At 63.6% G+C, this 20,896-nt stretch overlaps 1 protein-coding gene and 1 long non-coding RNA gene across 4 annotated transcripts in view; one reads left to right on the top strand and one right to left on the bottom strand.

Annotated features, from left to right (window-relative positions):
• Window positions 1-20,896, bottom strand: part of INPP5A (inositol polyphosphate-5-phosphatase A) — a 158,593-nt gene that overhangs the window by 27,558 nt on the left and 110,139 nt on the right. For all 3 annotated transcript variants that reach the window (XM_082721589.1, XM_082721587.1, XM_082721588.1), the window contains exons 7-9: window positions 19,117-19,169; window positions 17,473-17,592; window positions 6,880-6,964 (exon numbers count right to left, since the gene is read on the bottom strand). In XM_082721589.1, the coding sequence (XP_082577715.1) occupies window positions 6,880-6,964; window positions 17,473-17,592; window positions 19,117-19,169 (258 nt within the window). The remainder of the gene's footprint in view (window positions 1-6,879; window positions 6,965-17,472; window positions 17,593-19,116; window positions 19,170-20,896) is intronic.
• Window positions 9,389-17,553, top strand: LOC309860085. The gene is made up of 2 exons (XR_014309143.1): window positions 9,389-10,900; window positions 11,228-17,553. It is a non-coding gene; the product is annotated as an uncharacterized lncRNA (long non-coding RNA).

Below are 20,896 nucleotides of genomic sequence, written 5' to 3'. Positions count from 1 at the left end.
CCTCTCTCTCTCTGCCTGCCTCTCTGCCTACTTGTGGTCTCTCTCTGTCAAATAAATAAATAAAGTCTTTAAAAAAAAAAATGAACAACAGTTGGCTTCAGCTTGATGCCACAAGCCCTGTAACAAACCAGACCAGAGAGAGGTCTCTTTCCTTCCGAAGCAATAATGAAATAAATGTAATGATCTGAATGAGAAAATCGGTTGTTCTCATACCAGACTCTCGAAGAGCCCCACAGAGACGCTCACGCCCGCACGCGCCCCGCCTGGGTCGCCGCAGACACCAGCGGTGCCCGGAGCACGGAGGCCTCCTGGACACGCAGCCTGTCCACACGGGCCCCCAGTTCAGAAGAGAAACCCTCACGACCAGCAGAGTCGACAGAGAGGTTGGGGCTCGGGTCTGTGACCGCTCCACGCCCAACGAGCTTTCTCCGGGTGCCTCTTGGACGTGGGCTGGCGTGACCGACTATCCACCTGTCCACGACCACCAGGCTGCCCAGAGCTCCTGGGCCACTCCCACCACAGCACAGCAGAAACACCGCCTCCCTGCTGGGGGCTGTCACGGGCTGTTGGGGGCTGTCGGGGGGCTGCGGGCACCATGTTGGTGGTGGAATGTCTGGGGTGCGGCTGGTGCAGCAGGCTACGTGGAGACCAGAGGCCCCAGTGTTTCCTCCTGCACTCAGTGGGGGCACAGTGACCTTTCTGGCCGGCTGGGTCCTGAGGGGCACCCGGAGACGCTGGGCCAGGCCGTGATGGGGTAACACCCCTTTCAGGCTGAGTGGGAGCGCCCTCCCCAGGACACAGGAGCACCCTGAAGGAAGGAGGCTGGCCGCAGTGAAGTCTGGCCTCTGGGGACAGGGCTCTGGCCACCGGGGAGCTGGCCGCACCCCTCCTCTTGGCTGGGGTCTTTGGTGGTTTCGTGACGCAGGGAGCATGCTCTGCCGAGGGTCCTTCTGGTCTGTTCCAAGGCTGTCCCTGTCAGCGCGGGGGGAGCCCCTCCCAGACAGGTCCCCACGGGCCCACCTGGCACCTGAGCACGGGCACGGTTCCGTCCCTGCCAACTGGGTTTTCAAAACGGCCACCAGCCTCCACCACACATTCATCACCATCGCTGGCAGGGATGAAGACGGCAGGTGGGCGCGGCTGGGCCTCGCGGAGACCGGAGCGCCTGGCACGGCCGTCACTCTCTGTCACTGCGGCCGGCCGAGCGCCCCAGCTGCCAGCTGCCACCGCGCCAGGCATGAAGCACAGCCTTGGAGCGGAGCCGCCCGCAGGGCTGAGCCGGAGCCTGCGTCAGAGACCAGCTCCGTGACACGCGGCCCGTCGGCCGGCACGTGACGGTCGTGTCCGTGTGTGTTTTAATGACGGCTCTGGCGCGGCCAAGTTTGCTCCCGGGCCGTCTCCCCGGCTCTGCCCTGCGAGCCCGTGGGCATCTGCGCGCCTCCGAAACAGGAAGCTGCCGGCTCGCTGGGCCGGGGTCATCTCAACACACGCGGCAGGCCCTGCTCCCGGCCCCTCGGCCACGACACGGTCTCCCCGTCCTGCTCGGGCCTGGCTGACCCCCATGCTGGGAGACGCCCCGCCCCACCCCGCTCCGGCCGCCGGACGGACAATCGCTGCCTGTCCTTCACCGCGGCCGCGGCCGCGAGCCGCTCACTGGCCCCTCATTGTTCTGAGGCAGATTGAATTAACCTCTGATGACTCCTGCCGGGACGCCGCCCCAGGTCCGGGCGGGCTGACCCGGCCGCTCTAGCTGGGGGAAGCGGCAACCAGACCCAGAGCCGAGTCAGGCAGCAGCTTCTCAGGGCAGCGCTCCGTGGGAAGAGACCCAAGTCGCTGTCCGGCAAGAGGCCCGTGTCCATTCCAATGCCCCCTTCAGTCTTCCCACTCGCACACTGTCCAGGGCACTCCTGGTCACCAGCCACGCTGCCCTCAGGTGATCCGAAAACCACGTGTAGCCCCTTCTCCGGAACCAAGGGTAGAGGTTAGCATGTCCTCCTCCCGTCCCCAGGACCCAGTCTGCAAGCACTGAATGTGGGCGTCCGCAAGCGGCTTTTCCAAGAGGAGTCACGCCTCCGGGCGGTCTGCCTGTCCACTCGGGTGGAGAGGCGGAGGCCCAGGCCCAGGCCAGTGGTGGGCAGTGTGTGTCCAGCCCCGCTGCCTTCTTCTGGCCGGTGTCTCTCCTGGGCCGTGCTGTGGTTCAGAAGGACAGGTCGGACGCCCCACTCACCTCCTCGGCACTGCAGAGGGACACAGAGCACCCCGGGCCCCGTGGAGGATGGATAGCGGCCCCCTCCTCCGGGCCGCCCACACCCCAGTGCCTGTCCAGGGCTGCACCTCCTACCCCGTCTGCATGCCAACCTCACTGATGCCCCCAGACTACACCTGAGAACCCGACAGGACCCCACAGCTCCCAGCTGTGCCTTCCCACAGGAGACCCCACCCCAAAACAGGCCCTGCTGGCGTCTGGCCCGCAGACTCAGCGGCATCCGAGTCTCCTGCAAAGAGCACACGGTCCCAACGAGCATGGGCGCCCGGGAGAACACCGCTCTCAGGTCGCTGCTTCGACTCCCCAGGGCGCAGGGAACGGACGGGAAGGCACATCAGGCAGAGCAGACGAGGTGCGGGACTCCAGTGTCCCCAGGCCGGCCAGGTCTTGGGGCCGTCCCACCACGAGGCAGACCCACCCCCACGGCCCCGCTGGCACCAGGCTGTCACCACAGGGCCAGGTCCTGCGTTCAGCCCAGACGCGCAGCGGGCACACAGGAAGTCCCGCGCAGCAAACGAGGAGGGACGCCGGCTGGGAGCAGCCTGCCGGGAAGCGGTGGCCGGAATCGGAGGCTCTGACCCGCCACGGGTGTCTGTGGCCCAGAACCACCCACGCAGGCTGGAGAAAGCCAACCAGCAGCCGACGGCCCCTAGGACGGCCTTCCGCGAGGGTTCTGGAAACATGGCGGCAGGAATGGGGTCGCGGCGGCACTGCCCAGTCCGGAGCTCACGCCAGCCACCACGTCTGCGCCCCGTGGGGAGCCGTGGCTCAGCAGCGCCAGCTCGGCGGGCGTCCTGGCTGCGCACCTGCGGGAGCCCGTCCCCCGACCCCGCGCGGGCCGTGGCGCCCAGAGGACCCTGAGATGCACGAGGCTCAGCCTAATGCTTCTCAGCTCAGGGCCTGCAGGTCTGGGGCCCCACGGACGCGCTTCTGACACGCTCCCAGGGACGCTGCCCAGCTGGAGGTGGTGCTCGACGGTCTCCGCACGTCCTCACTGGGCAGTTAATTTGGAGCAGTGCAAAGTGCAGTGGGTCAGAGGCTCGACGGAGAGCCTGCGCGCTGGGCCCTGAACCCACCTTCGCCAGGGCCGGACTCAGGGTGCCCAGGTTTCCGGAACGCCGCTCCTCAACTGTCCGCTCGCAGGCCCGCCCGTGGGTACCTCAGGCTGACTCAGACTCTCAGGGTTCCCACAAAATCTCTATCAGTTGTTTTTTATAATTAAAGCCCCTTTAAGGGGCGCCTGGGTGGCTCAGTGGGTTAAAGCCTCTGCCTTCGGCTCAGGTCATGATCTCAGGGTCCTGGGATCGAGTCCCGCATCGGGCTCTCTGCTCGGCGGGGAGCCTGCTTCCTCCTCTTCCTCTGCCTCCTGCTTGTTCTCTCTCTCTCCCTCTCTCTCTGACAAACAAATAAAATCTATTAAAAAAATAATTAAAAAAAAATAACCCTTTTAGAAAGCCAAGCCATGCTAATAGTAGATTCTGATCTTCTAAGAGATGCTCATGTGGTATTTTAAAATTTGGTACCTACAGACGCCTTACCTCGCGCGCTGAAATCAATCACCAGTGCAAGAGACTCGTTCTTTTCCAGTTTAACTTATGTTTAGATGAACCTCTGCCAACAAGCATGTTTGTGTTCAGCATTTGGCCTTTCAAGTGTTGTCCTGGCATCACGGGTTGAAGCACCCCCAAAATCCGTGTCCACCCAGACCTCAGAACACGACCTTATTTTGAAGGAAGGTCTTTGTAGACGTAATTAGTGAAGGGTCTTAGATGAACCAGGCTGGCTTTTGGATGGGCCCCAAGGCGAGGGGACGAGGGCGAGGAGGAAGGGCCGTGAAGACGGAGGCTGGGAGAGGCCACGTCCGGACAACGAGCTTGAGAAAGTGTCGTGCTAGCCCCACGCTACCCTCGGGGCGCCTTCTGTGACCCTTTGAGGCCTCCCTGGACCCTTCCTGTCCACACCAGGAGCCCTCATCCTCCCAACGACACACCCTGGTGTCCCCGCTCGGCCTGCTGTGGCTCGGGCCTCGGGTTCCTGAGACCTCCAGCCACCGACGGCCCCGTGCCTCCGCAGCACCACCACCGTGGGGCCTCCCAGCAGGGCAGTCAGCAGGGACCTGGAGGGACGCGTGCAAACGTTTAAGAGAGAGCGCGCCGGGAACGTATTTATTACGTGACCTCCTCAAAGGAGGGATGACACAACGGAAGACAGTTACCGCCTCTCCAGGTACTTAAAACCATACTTGGTGCCTGACGTCACACAGACGTGCAGGGGTGGGAAGGGGCAGACGCTGTGGGATCGTAGCTTGTCACCATCTGAGCTCCGGAGATGTAGGCAGCCTGACCTCCCCACGTCCCCTCGCCCCCTTGGCTGGTGGTGGGGTGTGGCCGACTGCCCTGGGGTGGGGGATGGGGCCAGGACCCCAAGATGCTGGGCCAGGGCCAGTCGGGCTGACAGGAGGAGGGGGCCCAGCGCAGGGGCCTGTGGGCTCCGGCAGGGCAGGCACGTGTGGGCTGCTCCATTTCTTCTACAAAGAGCATTTCAAATCATTCCTTCTCTAGGTCCGTAAATCTGACGGGAAAATCGTCAGAACAAGACCCTCCTCTGCTTTCCTGCAGGACAGACTTTCAGACTTGGTAGCCCTTCTGAGACGGACGCTTACGGACCCCGGAACCGTCCGGGTTACGGCAGCTCGAAGACTCTTGAAGCTCCTCAGCGATCTTGAGAAACACGTCAGCCGTGAGGAGAACCGACCCTGGTTCACAACAGCCCCTCCCACCTGCCGGGACAGGCGTGCTCAGAAGCCCCTTGTCTGTCGTAGGACGCGGGCCGAGCTGCGAAGGCCACGGAGCAGGGGACAGGCATCAGAGAAGGCACCTTGAGCGTGAGGGCCACGTTACGTGACAAACGGCACGCAGCATCCTTTGTTAACCTCTGAGTGCTGCGCGCCCTCCGCTGTCTTCCCGGAGGGCGTGCGGCGCAGGAGCCCAGCTCCACAGGTCTCAGCCCGGGGTGGGCAAGTGTGGTTCTCGGGCAGGAGGCTCTGACGGCACCAGCACCCGCGCGACCGGCTCCTGCGCGACCGGCTCCCGCGCGACCGGCTCCCGCGCGACCGGCTCCCGCGCGACCAGCTCCCGCCACCCCGCGGCTCCCGCCCTCTGCAGGCCGGCCTCCTGGTTCAGCCCCTGCGGGGAGCCGCCGCGCCGTACACCACGCACCCCTGGGGCAGCCCAGGCCGCGCGTGGAGCAGAAGCCCCCTGCTGGGGTCTCTGTTTCATGGCGAAGAAAAGGCCACGTTCGACTGTCCTCGGACCTCCCCCAGCGCACAGCCTGCTGGGTTAGGCCAGAGGGGCGTGGAGGGGCAGTGTGCCCAGCGGGCTCACTGTCCCGCACGCCTGTCAGGAAGGACCCCTGCGTAGAGGGTCCGGATGTCACAGAAGTGTGGCTTTTCAACCCCCAGTGGCCTGAAATTAATGCTGGTGGCGGCCCTTGGGGAAGGACCCTGGGGCCCTAACAGCGTCAGACACGGGGTCACGTTTCCACAAGACGGACAAGCTCCTGGGCTCAGCCTGGGCCCCGACGGACTCGCCCTCCACCCTCCACACGGGGAAGACCAAACTAGCAGCGCCATGTGCAGGACTCAGAGTCCCGGCGGACGGACAGCCCCGCGCCGCAGCACCGGCACCCCCGCCCCCCGGCCTGCCAGCACCTGCAGTGCGCCCAGATGCGCCCGCCTACCGCCTGTGGGCCCGCCCAGTGGGGCGCCATCGGATCAGCTGCATCACCAGAGAATTCCCACACCCCTCATCTGTCGCCCACAGGGAGCTGCACCGACGGACAGCCCGCCCCCTCTGACTTCCAGGAACAACTTCTGCAGAGACAGACAATGGACGCGCAGTGGGGTCTGTGCCCCGGGATCCCAACCGGAGGGCGATCGCTTGAACAGCCCCCGTGTCTCCACCGGGAGTGCGCTGTGCCCCTGCTGTGGGGTGCAGGCCTACTGGCGGGATCTGGGCAGACTCCCCTTGACTGCCGCTGGCACTGGGGCTGCGGTCCCTGCTGCACAGGCACACGGTGGACCCTCAGCCCCGAACCAGAGCCCCAGGCCCCCTCCCCAGCTGCGGAGGTGATGCTCTGAGGTCCCACGGCTGGGACAGTGCAGGGCCAAGGCCGTCTGTCCACACCTGTTCTTAGTGGAACGTCCCGCCGGGGGCCTGTGGGTGCACCCAGGGGACACAGGCCCCCACGCCCCAGGAACCGAGTGACGTCCATGGATCTTCCGGTGAACGACTGGTTTCCCGCATTCTCAGCCACGAAGAGGAGGAAGCAGCCCCTCCAGCCGCGTCTCCCCACCAGCCTGTCTGCTTTTCAACAGCGGACAACAGAACCGTCCCAGCGGGATGTGACGGCACGCCGTTGGCAACCACCACCTGAGCACTGCAGAGGTCGGCGGGACTCTGTCCCTCTCTGGTTCCAGTAATGGCCCCTTTCAACTCTAAAACCTCCTCATGAGGAATATTTGCCTTAAATACGAGCAGTGAGAACGACAGCGCTGATCCTGCCTGTGAGGGCCCTGACCGTGGGCTCCTGGCGAGGCTGGGGCAGGTGCCTACCTCCACCACGGACTTGGAGTCCAGCCGGAAGTTGAAATCGCCAAACACAAAGTAGGACACTTTCTCGAACCGCTGGTCGATGATTCTGGGAGGAGAGAAGGAGACAACATCACCGTCACACCAGGCAATCAGCCTCTCTGCTGCCCCACGCCCCATGCACGCACCTTCCACGTGCTCCCGAGCAGCAGTGACCGCAACACACCCACCAGACGCACGCGGCTCTCTCCACACGGACACGTGCGAGCCACCTACGTGTCCTGCCCAGTGGGCCTGCGCAGCGTGGAAACCGCATCTGGTGGGAAGTGTAGCCTGCGCGCGGGAAGAATGATGGCCGGCCGCGGGGCTCTCAGGGGGGAGCCGGGTGGGGACGCAGGGGCAGGACTGCTGGCCGGGGCCTTGGCCTGGCATGCCCACGACCCCTCCCAGCAGGACGGACCCCTGTGTCGGCTCTGACGCGTTCAGGTATCGGCCCGTTTCCACATTTCCGAGGCACAAAAGCACGGTGAGGTGCGAGGTAAGGGAGGCGCGGGCTGCGTCGTTTTCAATCGACCACGGTCCCTCCTACCCTTGCTCTGACGCTCGCACACACCAAGTGCGCCGGCCTCTGCGCCAGCCAGCGGCCTCCACCCAGTCACCTCTCCGCTCACGGCGAGGCGCGAAGGCGGCCCCCTCCATCCGGCCCAGCATTACCCAGCGCGATTAATGACCACCGTTCACTTCTGATGGCGAAGCCGAACGCCGGTTACTTTCACGGGACGGCAGAACGCGAAACAGACGGCCGCGGAGCAGAGCACGTGCTCGGTGGACGGTCGGGGGGCACGGCTCTACTCTCGCACCTGCTGGGACAGAGCTGTGGGGCTGCAGGGGCACATCCCCGGATGGACTAAAACCCAATGTCAGGCCAGCAAAGGCCAGGGGCAATGTCCTACCCAGACTGACTTGGAACCTTCTCTGGTTACCACGAAATCTGGTGCATTTCCAGTCCCTCGGGTAATGCCTCTCTGTGCCCGCGGGGCCTAGCATGATGCTTGGGCACCGTGTCCCCTGCCCTGGCCACCCCTGGACGCCGGCGCTGTGTCCCCTGCCTCGCCCCCATGGACGCAGGTGTGGTTTCCCCCGCCTCAACCCCTGGACGCCGGCACTGCTTACCACTGCTTTGGCCTCAATTCATTAGCTTGAGAGACGGAAGGACGGACAGAGCACAGGAGCACATGATGCCCTGCCCAGCTCCGTGATGCTCTCCTGGGTCACAAGAAAGGTCTCCATAGGCCGTGACTGCTCATACCTGGCTGTGAGCAGTGGGGGGCACGGGGGCACAGGGGGCACAGGGGTCCCGGTGTTGGGAAGCTCACCAATGCCTCATGGCACTTGTCGCCACTGCCCGCCCGTCCCGTCCGGGGAACAAGCTGCACTTCCGCCCCTCCCCACCCCTACGCACGCCCCACACGAGGCCCCTGCCTGCTCGGAACGTGTTGAATCTGCATTTTCTGTCCTGACTCGTTTCCACCCTGCTCTTCTCCCGTTTCTCGCCGCGTTCCTGATGAGCTCAGGAGCAGCCCTCGGAGCCGGTGAGAACCCACCCTCTGGGTCTGTGGCTGGCATCTGGGTTCGTGGGCCTCCCGCCGTGGCTGACCTCCGCCTCGCACGAGCGGGCCCCTGTCCGGGCATTGGGAAAGGCCGCGCAGCTCCGGGTGCGGATGGCTCCCCTCTTCCCACCTTCACGGCGGAGCCCCGTCAGCCTCCGGCCCGTCCGGAACCGCGCTGTGACGCTGGGCATCTCCACGTACCGATTTTCACGGCGGCCAGCTGAGTGCCCGTGTGTTCCACGCTCCATCCTCTTCCCGGTCGGTTCACGGAGCACAAAACCCCCCACATCACTTGGCCTCTCGAGGCCCTGCACTGCTCCCCTGCAGACCGCCACCGACCCCGCAGGCTGGCTGGCGGCGTGACTTTCCACAGGGACGCCCGTCCTGAGGAGATTCCTTCAAGGACATCGTGGCTGTTTTCACGTTTCTGTCCTACTTCCATCACTGGATCATCTCGTTACAGTCCACAAATACCCTGCTTTTCTTTTTAATTGGAAACACCTTCCGCTCCTACATGCATTTGAAAAGGAAAGATCACTGGTGAGTGCAAACAGTAGGTTCCTTCACTTGCTTTAAACTCTGCTGCTGAGGAAACACTGTTCAGAAACATAGGGGCGTCTGGGTGGCTCAGTGGGTTAAGGCTCTGCCTTCGGCTCAGGTCATGATCTCAGGGTCCTGGGATCGAGCCCCACATAGGGCTCTCTGCTCAGCGGGGAGCCTGCTCCCCCCGCTCTCACTCCCCCTGCTTGTGTTCTCTCTCTCACTGTGTCTCTGTCAAATAAATAAATAAAATCTTTAAAAAAAAAAAAATGAAAGAAAAAAATACACGTGTCAGGGGTGCTGGTGGGGCGCCTGCTGCCCCAGCCCAGGGTCTGCCCCTCCCCCAGTCCCGCGTGGACCCCCTCCCCCACCCTGAAGGGACAGAAGCTGCTTCTGCCATTAAACAGCTTCAGAAGAAAAGACTCTTCAGAGAACAAGTATAGGGCACCTGGAAAGGTCTCCGATGTCCCATCAGGACACTTGAGCACGGCCTCCCGGTCCCTGGCCTCACGGACACAGGGTGCAGGTCGGGTGCACAGATGCCCCAGCAGCCTGGGAGGTGGCCTCAGCCCTGAGAACTTGGGCCCTGCACACGGTCCCGGTGCTGCCACGAGCAGGCCCTCCGGGGCCAGGTCACAGGGACAGAATACAACCGTTGGGCTTTAATCACATGATTTGAAGAACCCAAACCAGCATCATTCACAGCTTTTCATCGGGACGGATTTCTGTCTTCTGAGGTCACACCTGTTGCCCCCCCAGGGCCCCTGTCCCCAGGGGCTCCCAGAGGAGGCACAGGGTCGCCTCGGCAAACAGCTGCTCCCGCGATCCAGCCTGCCTTGCCCCGTCTCAGGACCCCGCTGCTCCCTCCACGCCGCTCCCCTCCCCCCGCAGCCCACACCCGGCCGGGCTTCCTGACCTGGCCAGGGTGGCTCCTTGAGCCTCATTCCACCAAGGTCTGGACACACAAAGGCCAGATGGGTGCCGTCTGGGCCGAGGGGTCTCTGAGGTTGGGACTGCTGTGCCAGGGACGGTTTCCTAATGCTCATCCACTGCCGACCCTCGGCGCCGGCCGGTCGCTGGGAGCGGGCGAGGGCGGGTGAGCAGAACGTCAGCACGGCTCCTGGACCCCCGGGGGCCGCGCCCCAACCTCCACACCAGCGTCCATGGCCTTGTGTCTCACAGACGCATTTCTCTTTCCTTTTTTTGATTTTTATTTTTTTGAGAAAAACGAAACCAAAGCACATTCCGGCTGGCTCCTGCTCCCTCTGTGTGTCGGAGAATCTACGTTTCTGATGATCCCTCAGCTTCTGTCCACCAAGAAGCACTGAATGGCGGCGCTCCCGGGGGCAGCTCACGGGTCAGACTCCTGACCCCGCTCTCTGCACACGTGCTCCTCCTGGGACGGGGACCACGGAGCTCAAGACTAGGTGTGACCGCAGACACATGACACGGGTGTGCTGCGTATGTGGTGTATGTGCACGTCCTGCGTGTGTAACTGTTGCACGCGTGTGGGCGTGTGTACACACATCACGTATGTGCAGAGTCTGTTTCTTACCAAGGATTCTTCCTCTGTCCCCACAGCTCTCGGAGATGAATCAGAGCGGGACAGAGAGTGAACACGGGCCCGTCAAATCCCGTGTGCTGAGCCCACACCGTCTCGTAAAATCTCCGCCTTAAGAAATGTCATCTGTCCCGTGTGATTTGTGGGACGTCCCCACCAAGCCCTGGGCGGGAACAAGGCAAGCACCTCGTATTTTCTGAGATCAATGAACATTCAGAAGGTGTGTGAGCCACTGGAGTCACTGGGCTGCTCTGAGTCTCCGGGACACGTGGAGGCCATGGTAGGAGTGCCAACTGCCTACAGACAGAGGGACAGCAGGAACCACAGAGGTCAGGTCCAACTGCCCACAGACAGAGGGTCAGCAGGAACCACAGAGGTCAGGGCCAACTGCCTACAGACAGAGGGACAGCAGGAACCACAGAGGTCAGGTCCAACTGCCCACAGACAGAGGGTCAGCAGGAACCACAGAGGTCAGGTCCAACTGCCCACAGACAGAGGGACAGCAGGAACCACAGAGGTCAGGTCCAACTGCCTACAGACAGAGGGACAGCAGGAACCACAGAGGTCAGGGCCAACTGCCTACAGACAGAGGGACAGCAGGAACCACAGAGGTCAGGTCCAACTGCCCACAGACAGAGGGACAGCAGGAACCAGAGGTCAGGTCCAAGCCTGGGGTTCCAGCAAGCGGGAGACAGCACCAGTGAGAGGGTGTTCCCGGGACTGCAGAGAGCCTGGGCTCCTGCGTGCACTGGCCATGGGCCGCCCATGTCCCCACAGGTCCCGGCCTGATGGGTCGGACAGCAGCAGCAGGACGCCGGCAGTGGCGCTGTGGGAATAGACCACGGAAGCAACCACTATTGGCTCATCGGACGGACTCCACAAAGCTCCAGGGCGTCCAGCGAGAGAAACGCTCGCTGCCGCAGGTTCTCCTGGGCCGCAGGCCCTTCCTGCCCGCACGGTGCTCAGGATGCCCACGGCGGCATCTGCCCTGCCCCCGAGGGAGCCACGTCGTCTACAGGGAATCAGTCAGCAGGGCTGGATTCTTGTAACACTATCATTAAAAATCTAAGTTTTATCCCATTTCCATGCCCTGCTCCTCTTGATGTAATGGCCTGTGCTCATTAATAACAAGCGCCGTCCGCAGCGCTGGCGAGATGGAGGCTGTCAGGGCCGAGGCAATCGCCTGAGTGCCGGGCCCGCGGCCCTCACGGCACTCACGGCTAATTTCAGTATAGAGCCATTTGGACCAAGAGAAAAAAGTTGTTTTAAAATTAATTACCTTGTCAGACGCTATTATGATTAAAAAGTAGAACCACATCAATATCCTGTGCCTAATTCAAAAAGAGAATTACAAGAAAAGCCATAAAAATCCATTTTTTAGGCCTTGAAAACAGAGTCTCGTTCTGTTTTGACAGGCGATTTCATCATGGGACAAGGCCCGCTGACACGCCTCGCGTGTCGAGGACGAGGTGTTCCCTGGGCTGAGTCGGACACTTCGGCGTTCCCGGCTGGTGGCCTTGGCCTTGGCCGCCGCAGCACGGACAGCACCAGGAGCACACAGGCTGCCTGTCGCCCCCGAGAACCTGGTGTGGCTCGGAAAGCCAGCGGGGCACGGGCGGGACAGTCACGGGTGCGGCAGCGGCCAGGACCCGGGAGCCGGGGGAGGACTGTCCGTGTACGGCGCGTCTGAGGCAGGACAGGGATCTCAGAAAGCATGAAGGGAGTATCTGCTCACAGGGCCCGGGTCAGCGTCGGGTCAGCGTCGGGCCGCAGACACCTGACTGTCCCTCTGGTGTCAGGCGACGTCCCCACCGGCCGCCTGAGGGGCCTGACTGACGGCCCGCTGACCGGCCGGCTGTGAGCGCTCAGTGCACAACACACTCCCCAGGGCCAGGTGTCTCGCGGGCCTAGTGACAGAAGGTGTGACTCCTAGGCGCCGGAGGTGGGAGCGGTGCGGCTCGGCAGTGGGGCGCGGTCGCAGGCTGGCAGGCACCCCTTGGGCGGTGGGACGTGTGTGCTGAGACCTTGGCGCGTCCCTCGCTCGAGGGCACCTTGCTGTTGGTGCTGAGGGCGGGGGGCGCACAAACCGTGGGCCACAGGCATGGGGTCAGCTGGAGGGGCCACGGCACAACCGGCAGCACCGGGCCGGGAGGAGCTCTCGTGGCCGCGGCAGGAGCCGTCAAGTGCACCGTTTGCCCGGCCCCTGCCGCAGACCCCTGCTGCGTTTCCAACACCTGCGTCTCGTCTTCACAGCAGGAGTCCGTGAGGCCCTGCTGAGCCCCGCGGGTGTCCCTGTCCTCAGGTCAAGGCCCCAACCCCCGTGTGGCTGGCCACAACCCGACGCACCCCATGAGTGATGCAGGTGAGAAGGGTCCGGAGGTGGGGCGTGTCCAGGAGCAGAGCCTCCACGCTCTCGGCCGGTGCGACACGGCGGCCAGGCTGTGGCTCCTCAGCAGGACCCGGTGAGCTGGCGTGTTCTTGCGCTGTGAGGAGCGAGCACGTGTCGTCTGAGCCACGGGTCTGCGGCACTGCAGCATGAGGACACAAGATGACTTGAGCCACTGGGGCAGTCCCCGCCCAGGCCTCAGGGTCCTTGTCGTGCGCTGCCACGGGGCTGCTCACGCCGGCATTTCCCAGTGACCGAGGCCCTGCTGCTGCCACCCACTGTCCTCCAGCAGAAGCATGCGGGGGCAGGCCCAGGATGGCGGCTCCCGGGAGCCCCAGGCAGTGGGCTCCCGGCTCCAGGCCCGGCCGCAGCCTGCAAACAGCAGGAAGAGAGGGAACACGTGTTTTCGGCACTGACAGCCACTCTCAGACGGCTCCACGAGCCGCATGGTCACAGAAGCTCCTCGAGTGTCAGGCAGAAGACACAAGAGTTAGTGTCCTGGAAAGCCGAGGGCACCTTTAAAACCTCCACTGCCAGTGAGCCCAGGAAACATGTGGGACACACGCCACCCACAGTCCCTGGACCAGCGTGAGCACGGACGCTGGCCAGGCCAAGGACGCGGGCGGGCCGCCCGTCCAGAGTGCAGAGGGGCCAGACCACAGCTCGCCACGGCGTCCCGTCAGCAAAACAAAACAGCCAGACACCAACAAAGCAGCGGTCAGTGGTCAAGACGTGGTGGGACGGGCCAGACGCCGACGCCGCGGACAGAGGCGCTCAGTGGGACGCTCAGGAACACGCAGCGACGGGGCTTCCACGACGCGCTTACACGAGTGACGGCGCGACCCTGCGGGCGTGAGCGCCACAGAGAGAGGTCCGGCCACGGAGGCCACTCAGACGGGGGCGGCGGCAGACACAGAGAGTCGGGAAAGGAGGGTTAGCTCGAGGACGCCGCTGTATGTCCTAACAGAAGGACACACAAGACCAACATGGACACACGGCCGTGACCAGCAGACCGCGGGGCACACAGTCTGGACGCTTGAACTTGTTTTCAGTGAAATAAAGTCTGTTTCACAGACACCGTCCATCGTGAGACAGAAGGAAGAATGAGCTCATGTTGTTGGGACGGCGACTGGACTTCACACGTCTTCACAGCCGCTCCCACTGGGTGTCGGGAACACGCTGGGGGCCCAGAGCCCTCAGGCTGAGCGGGGGTGAGGACACGGGCCTGTGTGGCCCCCGAGTCCATGCCACACAAGATGCACACGACAGGTGCCCTCAACCTCCGGGCTGGCGGACACCCCAGAGGACATTTGCACGTCCGGCAGCCCACGGGCACTTGGGAGCAGGAGCTCTGCGGCTGGCCACGCGGAGGGAGTGTCCCGAATGACCCCAGTCTTCAGCGCTGTGCTCGCCTCTCCCTAGAGACGCAGCCGCTTTTCTTCTGCCCGCTGAACAGCCCGGCGATTCTGGGAACTGCCTGAAGAGAAACGTTTAGGTTGGAGGGTCTTTGAGCAGCTGACAGCTGACTGATGGCCGCCCAGGAGGCCACAAAGGGGAGCGGTGTGGCGGCCGCATCACATCGCCTCTCCCTGGGAAACTAATTGCTCCCAATTGTTCGGAGCAACATTATTTTTCTGGCAATCATTTCCTTTGAATGCCCAAAATGAGCATGAAACAGCTCTTTTGCCTGGACATAAAAGTTAAATGTCCCAATGTTGATCAAATTAACTTGAGCGCCAGGACAATGGACTGTTTCGGACGAAATAATGGAGGACAACGGGCGCTTCAGGCCGCGATTTCACAGTTGTAACGTAGAATGTTTTGTTGGACTAAGCCAGGCCACGTTTCAAAGGGGGGCACAGAAGAGCCTGTCACTTGTGCAAAAAAATCTCATTTCACGGCCAAAAGCTTGGGGAGCCGTCAGGAAGCTGTGGCGCTGGCGGCTCGGGAGGGACGGTGCTCCAAGCTCCCCGCCCCGTTTCGGCCACAGAACGCGCCCGGAGTGCTCAACCGTGCGCAGGCGCTGGCACCGGGGGCACGCGCTCCCGCAGGAGGATGGGTCCCCAGGTGCACCCAGGGCCCAGGCGGACGCTCTCCGTTAATCACACATGAAAAGCAAACTATTCATGAACCGCACAAGAAACATTAAAATTATTATTTGTATAAATCCCAGACGGCCCGCAGCCTGTGCTTTCTTAGTGCTGACGTCGCAGCCAGGGGTCCTGTCCAGGTGAGCCCGGCCGGGGTCCGCGTCAGCACAGCGGCCACATCCTCCGCAAGGCGCCCTGTGGCACTCGCCGTGGGCACTGCCGGGGGCAAGCGCTTCCCAGGAGTCTGCACGCTGCAGACAAAAGCTTTGTTTTTGTTGCGGAACAATCTTGGATTTACAGAAAAGTTGTCCCCGTGGTGCTCGGTGCCTCCAGGCTTTCACCCAGGCCTCGGTCCGGCGGCGCGGGGGGACGGTATGCGGGGCCGCTGTGCCACTCCTGGCCGGGTCTGACGCCACGGGGAGACGAAGCCGGAACCAGGCAGGCTCCCCTCACAGGAGCCTCCTTGCTGTCTCCCCGCGTCCCCCCAGAGCACGGCGGACAATGCTCCCTTAGGTTCCCAACGCCGTGAATGGGGCACTGTTGGTGGCAGCGTCCATTCAAAGGGCCAGCGTGGCATTGTCCTCCCGATCGGCGAAGCAGAATGCAGTCTGCTGGTGGCTGCCAAAAGGTTAGGCGCCCCGATGAAAGGACGGCCCGTCAGTCAGCGCCCGTACAGAGCTGCCCTTTGTGCGGGGCGGCCCGGCCCTGCTCCGTGGAGGTCCGGCTCTGCAGTGGGCTGAGCTCCGCACAGAAGCGATTCATGGGAACGCACAGTCGCAAAAAAGTGCCCCCAAACCCAACGGCTGCTTTCCCGGAGGCCGCGAGGAGCAGCAGTGCAGGGTGATGACACGTTGCACAGCCGGCCCCACGGACAGCCTGGCTGCAGTCACCCAGACCAGGCCGTTCAGGGGTCCATCCTGACCCCCAGACTCTGCGGGAGGTGCCGGCGGGTGGGCGCACAGATTCCAGCCGGCCGGAAGGCCCACACAGGGTCCCGGCTCCCACCCACCAGAGCAGCTCAGGCCCACAGTTCTCCCGAGGTGTGCCCTCCCCTGAGGGTCGCTCCCGCGCACATCCCTGCCTTCCTGGCCCCTCCGGGAGATGGCTGGCCAGGGCCCACCCGGGTGTCCTGACCGGCCCGGGCAGTGCCGGAGATCCCCTAGTACAGACGTGCGGCTGCGGAGCCTGGCATGTTGGGGGCCCTCCAGAGCGGGTGTGCGTGGGAACGGGACGGGGGAGCTCCGCGCGGGCGGCCACGGGCCGGGACTCAGCTGCCCATGCCCAGGCTTCGGGCTGGCTCAGGCCACCAGGCCCCTGCAGTATCCGAGGCGTCCAAACCGCCTCTGAACCTAGCTCAGCTGGGGCCTGGGGGGCCGACACAGAGGCTGCTCTGGACTGACAGCCAAGGCCCTCCACACGGGAGCAGCAGCAGAAACAAACAGACCCGAGTCTCATATGCGGTTCCTCCGAGTGGACCTAGCAGGGGCGGCGGGAGCCAGGGTCCCCGGATGTGACCCGACAGCCACTGTCCCATACCCGAAGGCACGAGGCTGAGAGCCGCTCCCTGTGCAGAGCACGTCCCGGCTGAATCCTGCGAGCAGCCCCGGAGGGCCGTGCGTGTGTGGGGTGGGCGGCCGGGGCCGGGGCGGTGCTGGGTGCAGGAGGGAGGGGTCAGTGGTCGGAGTCTAAGTTCTTGGCACATGTCCGCGGACGCCCAGCTCCGACCCTAGGATGGAGCAGAGGTGGGGTGGGGCAGGCCCCCAGGGAAATCTGAGGTTGCCTGAGCAGAAATGGGGACAGGTCTCCGAAGGCCCAGTGGGTCGCAGACATCCCCTGGGGCACGGAAGCCCGCAGGGCTATGACCTGAGGGGTGACCTGAGGACTAGGCAGAACCAGACAGCCCCCGGACAGTCCCTCGGCAAGCCAAGGGGATCCTGGCCCAGGACCAAACCACCCCCACTGTTGGTCACGGAGCAAGGGGCTGATTCTCTTCCCAGGTGCTCACCAGTCCTGACCGCCAGCACGGTCGCAACGAGACCACAGACACGCAGCGCGGGCATGCGCAGGCCGCCGGCCACGTGGGGTCCAGCCCAGCGGGAGCGCGAGGAGCGGACGGAAGCAAGACAGGCCCGTAGGAGCCGGGGCAGGTGGGCTGCCAGGCCTCCAGGCCCACAAACCCGGGACCCCGAGCCCAGCGGTGCCATGGAAAGGCCCGCCTGCGGGCGGCAGACCATCCGCAGCGCCCCCGTGCCCTGGGCCAAAGCCTGGGTGCCCCGCGGCCATCTCTGCTCGCCTGCCTCGCTCTCCGGAAGGCAGCCCCCGCCTTCGGGTCTGTCTGGCCGAGCCTGCACAAGCCTTGGGGCTGGGGCTGGGATGTGGGGCAACATCTGAGGGTGGAGGCGGCGGGCGGGAGGGGCGGCGGGCACCTACCTGTCGAGCACGTAGCCCAGGGCCTTGTGCCGGATCCCCGAGTACACCGAGGGGCTCGTCTCCCAGGCGACCAGATTGGAAGCATCATGAAAAAGATGGATGTTGACCAAGTCAAAGGCACTGCAGGGACAGAAGGACACATGGTGACAGAGGGCTGGTGCCACAGGCCACGCGATGTGGCCCAGCTCCCCAGGGTGTCGTGGGGCCCGGGCCCGAGGGTCACAGCAGGCAGCCCCCCTGCGCCCAGCCCTGTCCTCCTCGGCCACTTCATGCCCCCCCCAGAGCACATCCCCTGCCTAGTCAGAGCAGGGCACGCACGGCCTCACAGTCTTTAAAGATATCGGGCCAACAGGGAAGGGGCTGCTTCAAGTGTCCCCCACCAGGCGGACAGGAGGGCAGAGGGAGGAGGAGGGGGAGGAGAAACAGGAGAACGTTAGGACGTGAGGGCGGGCGGAGGAGGGAAGAGCAGGAGGCAGCAGAGACGGGGCCGAGACCCCAGGCAGGGCAGCGGGCCGGGCCGTGTGGGGCCGGTGCCTCGGGAGCTGTAGGCCACTCCCTGAGGCTGTGACCCCGGAGGAGGGGCACAACTCGGTTTCTTCTAGGTGAGAAGTCCCCAGGCCCATAGCGGCAAGAAGGCCCCAGGGAGACCCCACAGCAGGCGGTGCCCGCAGCGGGGAGTCCCCACGGCAGGAAGTCCCTGAGGCAGGGACACGCACAGTGAGGCCAGATTCTGGCCATCAGCCCTCCCACTGCACGGAGACCCCCGGGCATCACGGGAGACATGGAGTCTCACACGGAGGTCAGCGTGCCCACGCGTACGCCACGGTTGTCACCGTGCCCGGGCTGCAAGGCCGAGGACCCCGTGAGACGTATGTGCCAAGCTCACAGCCATTTCCCAGGGCGGCGGGCGGCCGGGGGAGGCCAATCCTCGGTGCCCACACTGTGCCGCAGCGGCCAGTGGCGCATGAGTGAGGGCATTTGCTGGACCGTCAGAGTCTGCAGCTCCTCGTCCCCCCGCCCTGCCCCCTGCCCCAGGGAGAGGTGCCCGAGGGCCCCAGGGAGAGCACTGTGCCAACCACAGGGGTGGCTGAGGGCCTGCCTGGGATGGGGCACCTGGCAGGCACTCAGTGCCCCCACCCGTCTGGACGTGCCCTCAGCTGACTGAAGGCCTCTGACAGCTGCTTATGGGACACACGTGGCTCTAGGACCTTAAGACCCATGGTCCCAGGGGCTCACAGGAGGAGACCAGGTGTGGGGTTTCTGAAGCTTCTACTGGGGCAGCGGGCAAGCGGCGGCTGCAGACAGAGAGCAGCCCCGGGCAGGCCAGGCCCGAAGGTCGGCTTGGGGGGTCTGCCTGCCCTGTGCTCTGTGCCATGGCAGCTGACCGTGGCCTGTGGAGGGCTGCCTGGGGGGCACTTGGACACCGGTGCCCACGGGAGGACGCTCTGGGGCCTGTGTTGGGCCTGCACCGGGACCCCAGACTCGGGGACCAGGCAATGGCACCGTGCCACACCGAGTATCTGGAAACAAAGCGGGCGGGCAGCCTGTGACGGGACGTGCGGCCACACCACGGGTGCAGCACACAAAGCCGGGGAAGCATCCCGAAGTTTCTGAAGGAGGCAACAGTCCCCACGACAAACGTACCAGTCCGCGACACACCACCGCGTCCGAATGAAGCCTTTCCTCGACCACTTGCACTGAAAAACAAACAGGTGCACAATAAGCCGGCTGAAAAGGGGACGGGGACGGACACAAGCCGGGGGGGGGGGCACCCAAGATGCTTCTCAGTCAGAAAAACCAACGTCCATCCGTCCACTGGAGGCTTCTGCTCAGCACCGGGGGGCAGGTGTCCCGCACGAGGCTCGCCCTGGTGCCTCATGCTCCGCGCCTGGGAAGGCAGGTTCGGAACCACCGGCCGGCACGATCTTCCCGGCGAGGGGGGCCCGGCTGAGCAGAGGCCGGCCTACCCGTGCCCAGCGCCTGTGCCGATGGTGCCCTCGTCCGGCGTGGGTGACCGTCTCGTGCACCCTGCTCACGCTGGCAAGGAAGTAGGTGTCTCGCCATGACCTGCTGCCCCACACGGGAGCCACGGCTAGCGGGGCCATGGAGCGCGGCACACGGTCCGTGCTATCTGGATTCGTCCCATTTCAACAGCCACGCCAGACGGGGCAGCTCACAGCCCAGGCCGTGAGAGTGGGGCTCCAGCTCCCACGCCCTGTGAGCCCCAGGAGGCACTGAGAACCCCCTGAACTCCCAGTTTGCCAACACTTCGGGAAGCCGGATGGAAATGTGCAGCCCCCCGAGCCCCAGGGGCCTGTCCCTCCGCTGTGTGGGCAGGAGCAGCTGGGGGGGGGCGCGGAGGGGGAGGGGAGGGCAGGGCGAGGACGGAAGGATGGCTGTGCTGACCTCAGGGGCCGGAGCGCACGGTCCCCGTGGTAACCGCGTGCACCCTCAGCAAAACGCTGGCGGAAAGCGCTCCCCGTGTGAGTCCAGAATCGGAGGCTCTAGACACCTCAGTGGAGATTCTTCACTGAATCGAGTAATTCAGCAGCTGAAACCCCTGCTCGAGCTCTTACTCCCCTCAGACACTGTCTGGCTCCCTCCCCTGGGACCAGCATCACAAGGTGCACAGCTTGGTTCCTCTGGTGATGCCCAGCTTGGGGGGGGGTGCTGTCTTCAAGGTCACCATGACCTCCAGGTGCAAATCCCGAAGCTCTGGAGTCTCCCACGGCCGAGCGTCCACTGCACACCCCCTGGCCCCCACCAAGCTCGCCAGGCTGAGCCCAACAGCCCTTCCTGGCTCCGGCCTGGGCTCTGTCTCCTCTCTTGCACAATCACGGACGCTCTGCGGCACGCACGCTCTGAGAGGCTGCGGTCCTTGCCCTCCTGACACACCCACAGGACCTGGTGTGGATGTGGGTGTCAGAGGAGAGGACAGGGTGGACCCCCGCTTCCACAAGAGCAGCGTGGCTGTGGCCGGGACACGTGAGACCCCCAACCCCAGCCTAGTGCCGAGCTCTGCTGCTGAGCCCCCGAGCGGGACCTGACCTGACCACACGGGTCTTGCCCATTAAAACTGGAAGACATTTGTGAGTTGGATGTAATGAGCCAAAAATTAATGATTCTCAATGGTCAATTCTGAGTTAGCTAAGGTCTCCGTACGCGCCCCACGTGCGCACCTTCAATAGACACCACGTGTGTATGGTTTTTAGACGTTTAAATTGTCCACAATAAGGGAACGTTGTTTAACATTATTAGGAAACGCACATAAAACACAACATGTGTTGTTTTTTCTAATATAATAAAGATTTGTAATAGCTGTTAAGTTCAGAATTGTAACTAAATTTAAGGTTTTGAATTACATTGCAAATAAATCCCAAAAGAGTTTGACAGTAAAACATTAATACGCCCAAATACCCTAACT

Source organism: Mustela nivalis (assembly GCF_964662115.1).
Source record: "Mustela nivalis genome assembly, chromosome: 2".
NCBI lineage: Eukaryota > Metazoa > Chordata > Mammalia > Carnivora > Mustelidae > Mustela > Mustela nivalis.
Note: the sequence above shows the minus strand (reverse complement) of the source record. Positions and strands in the feature narration are given on the sequence as shown.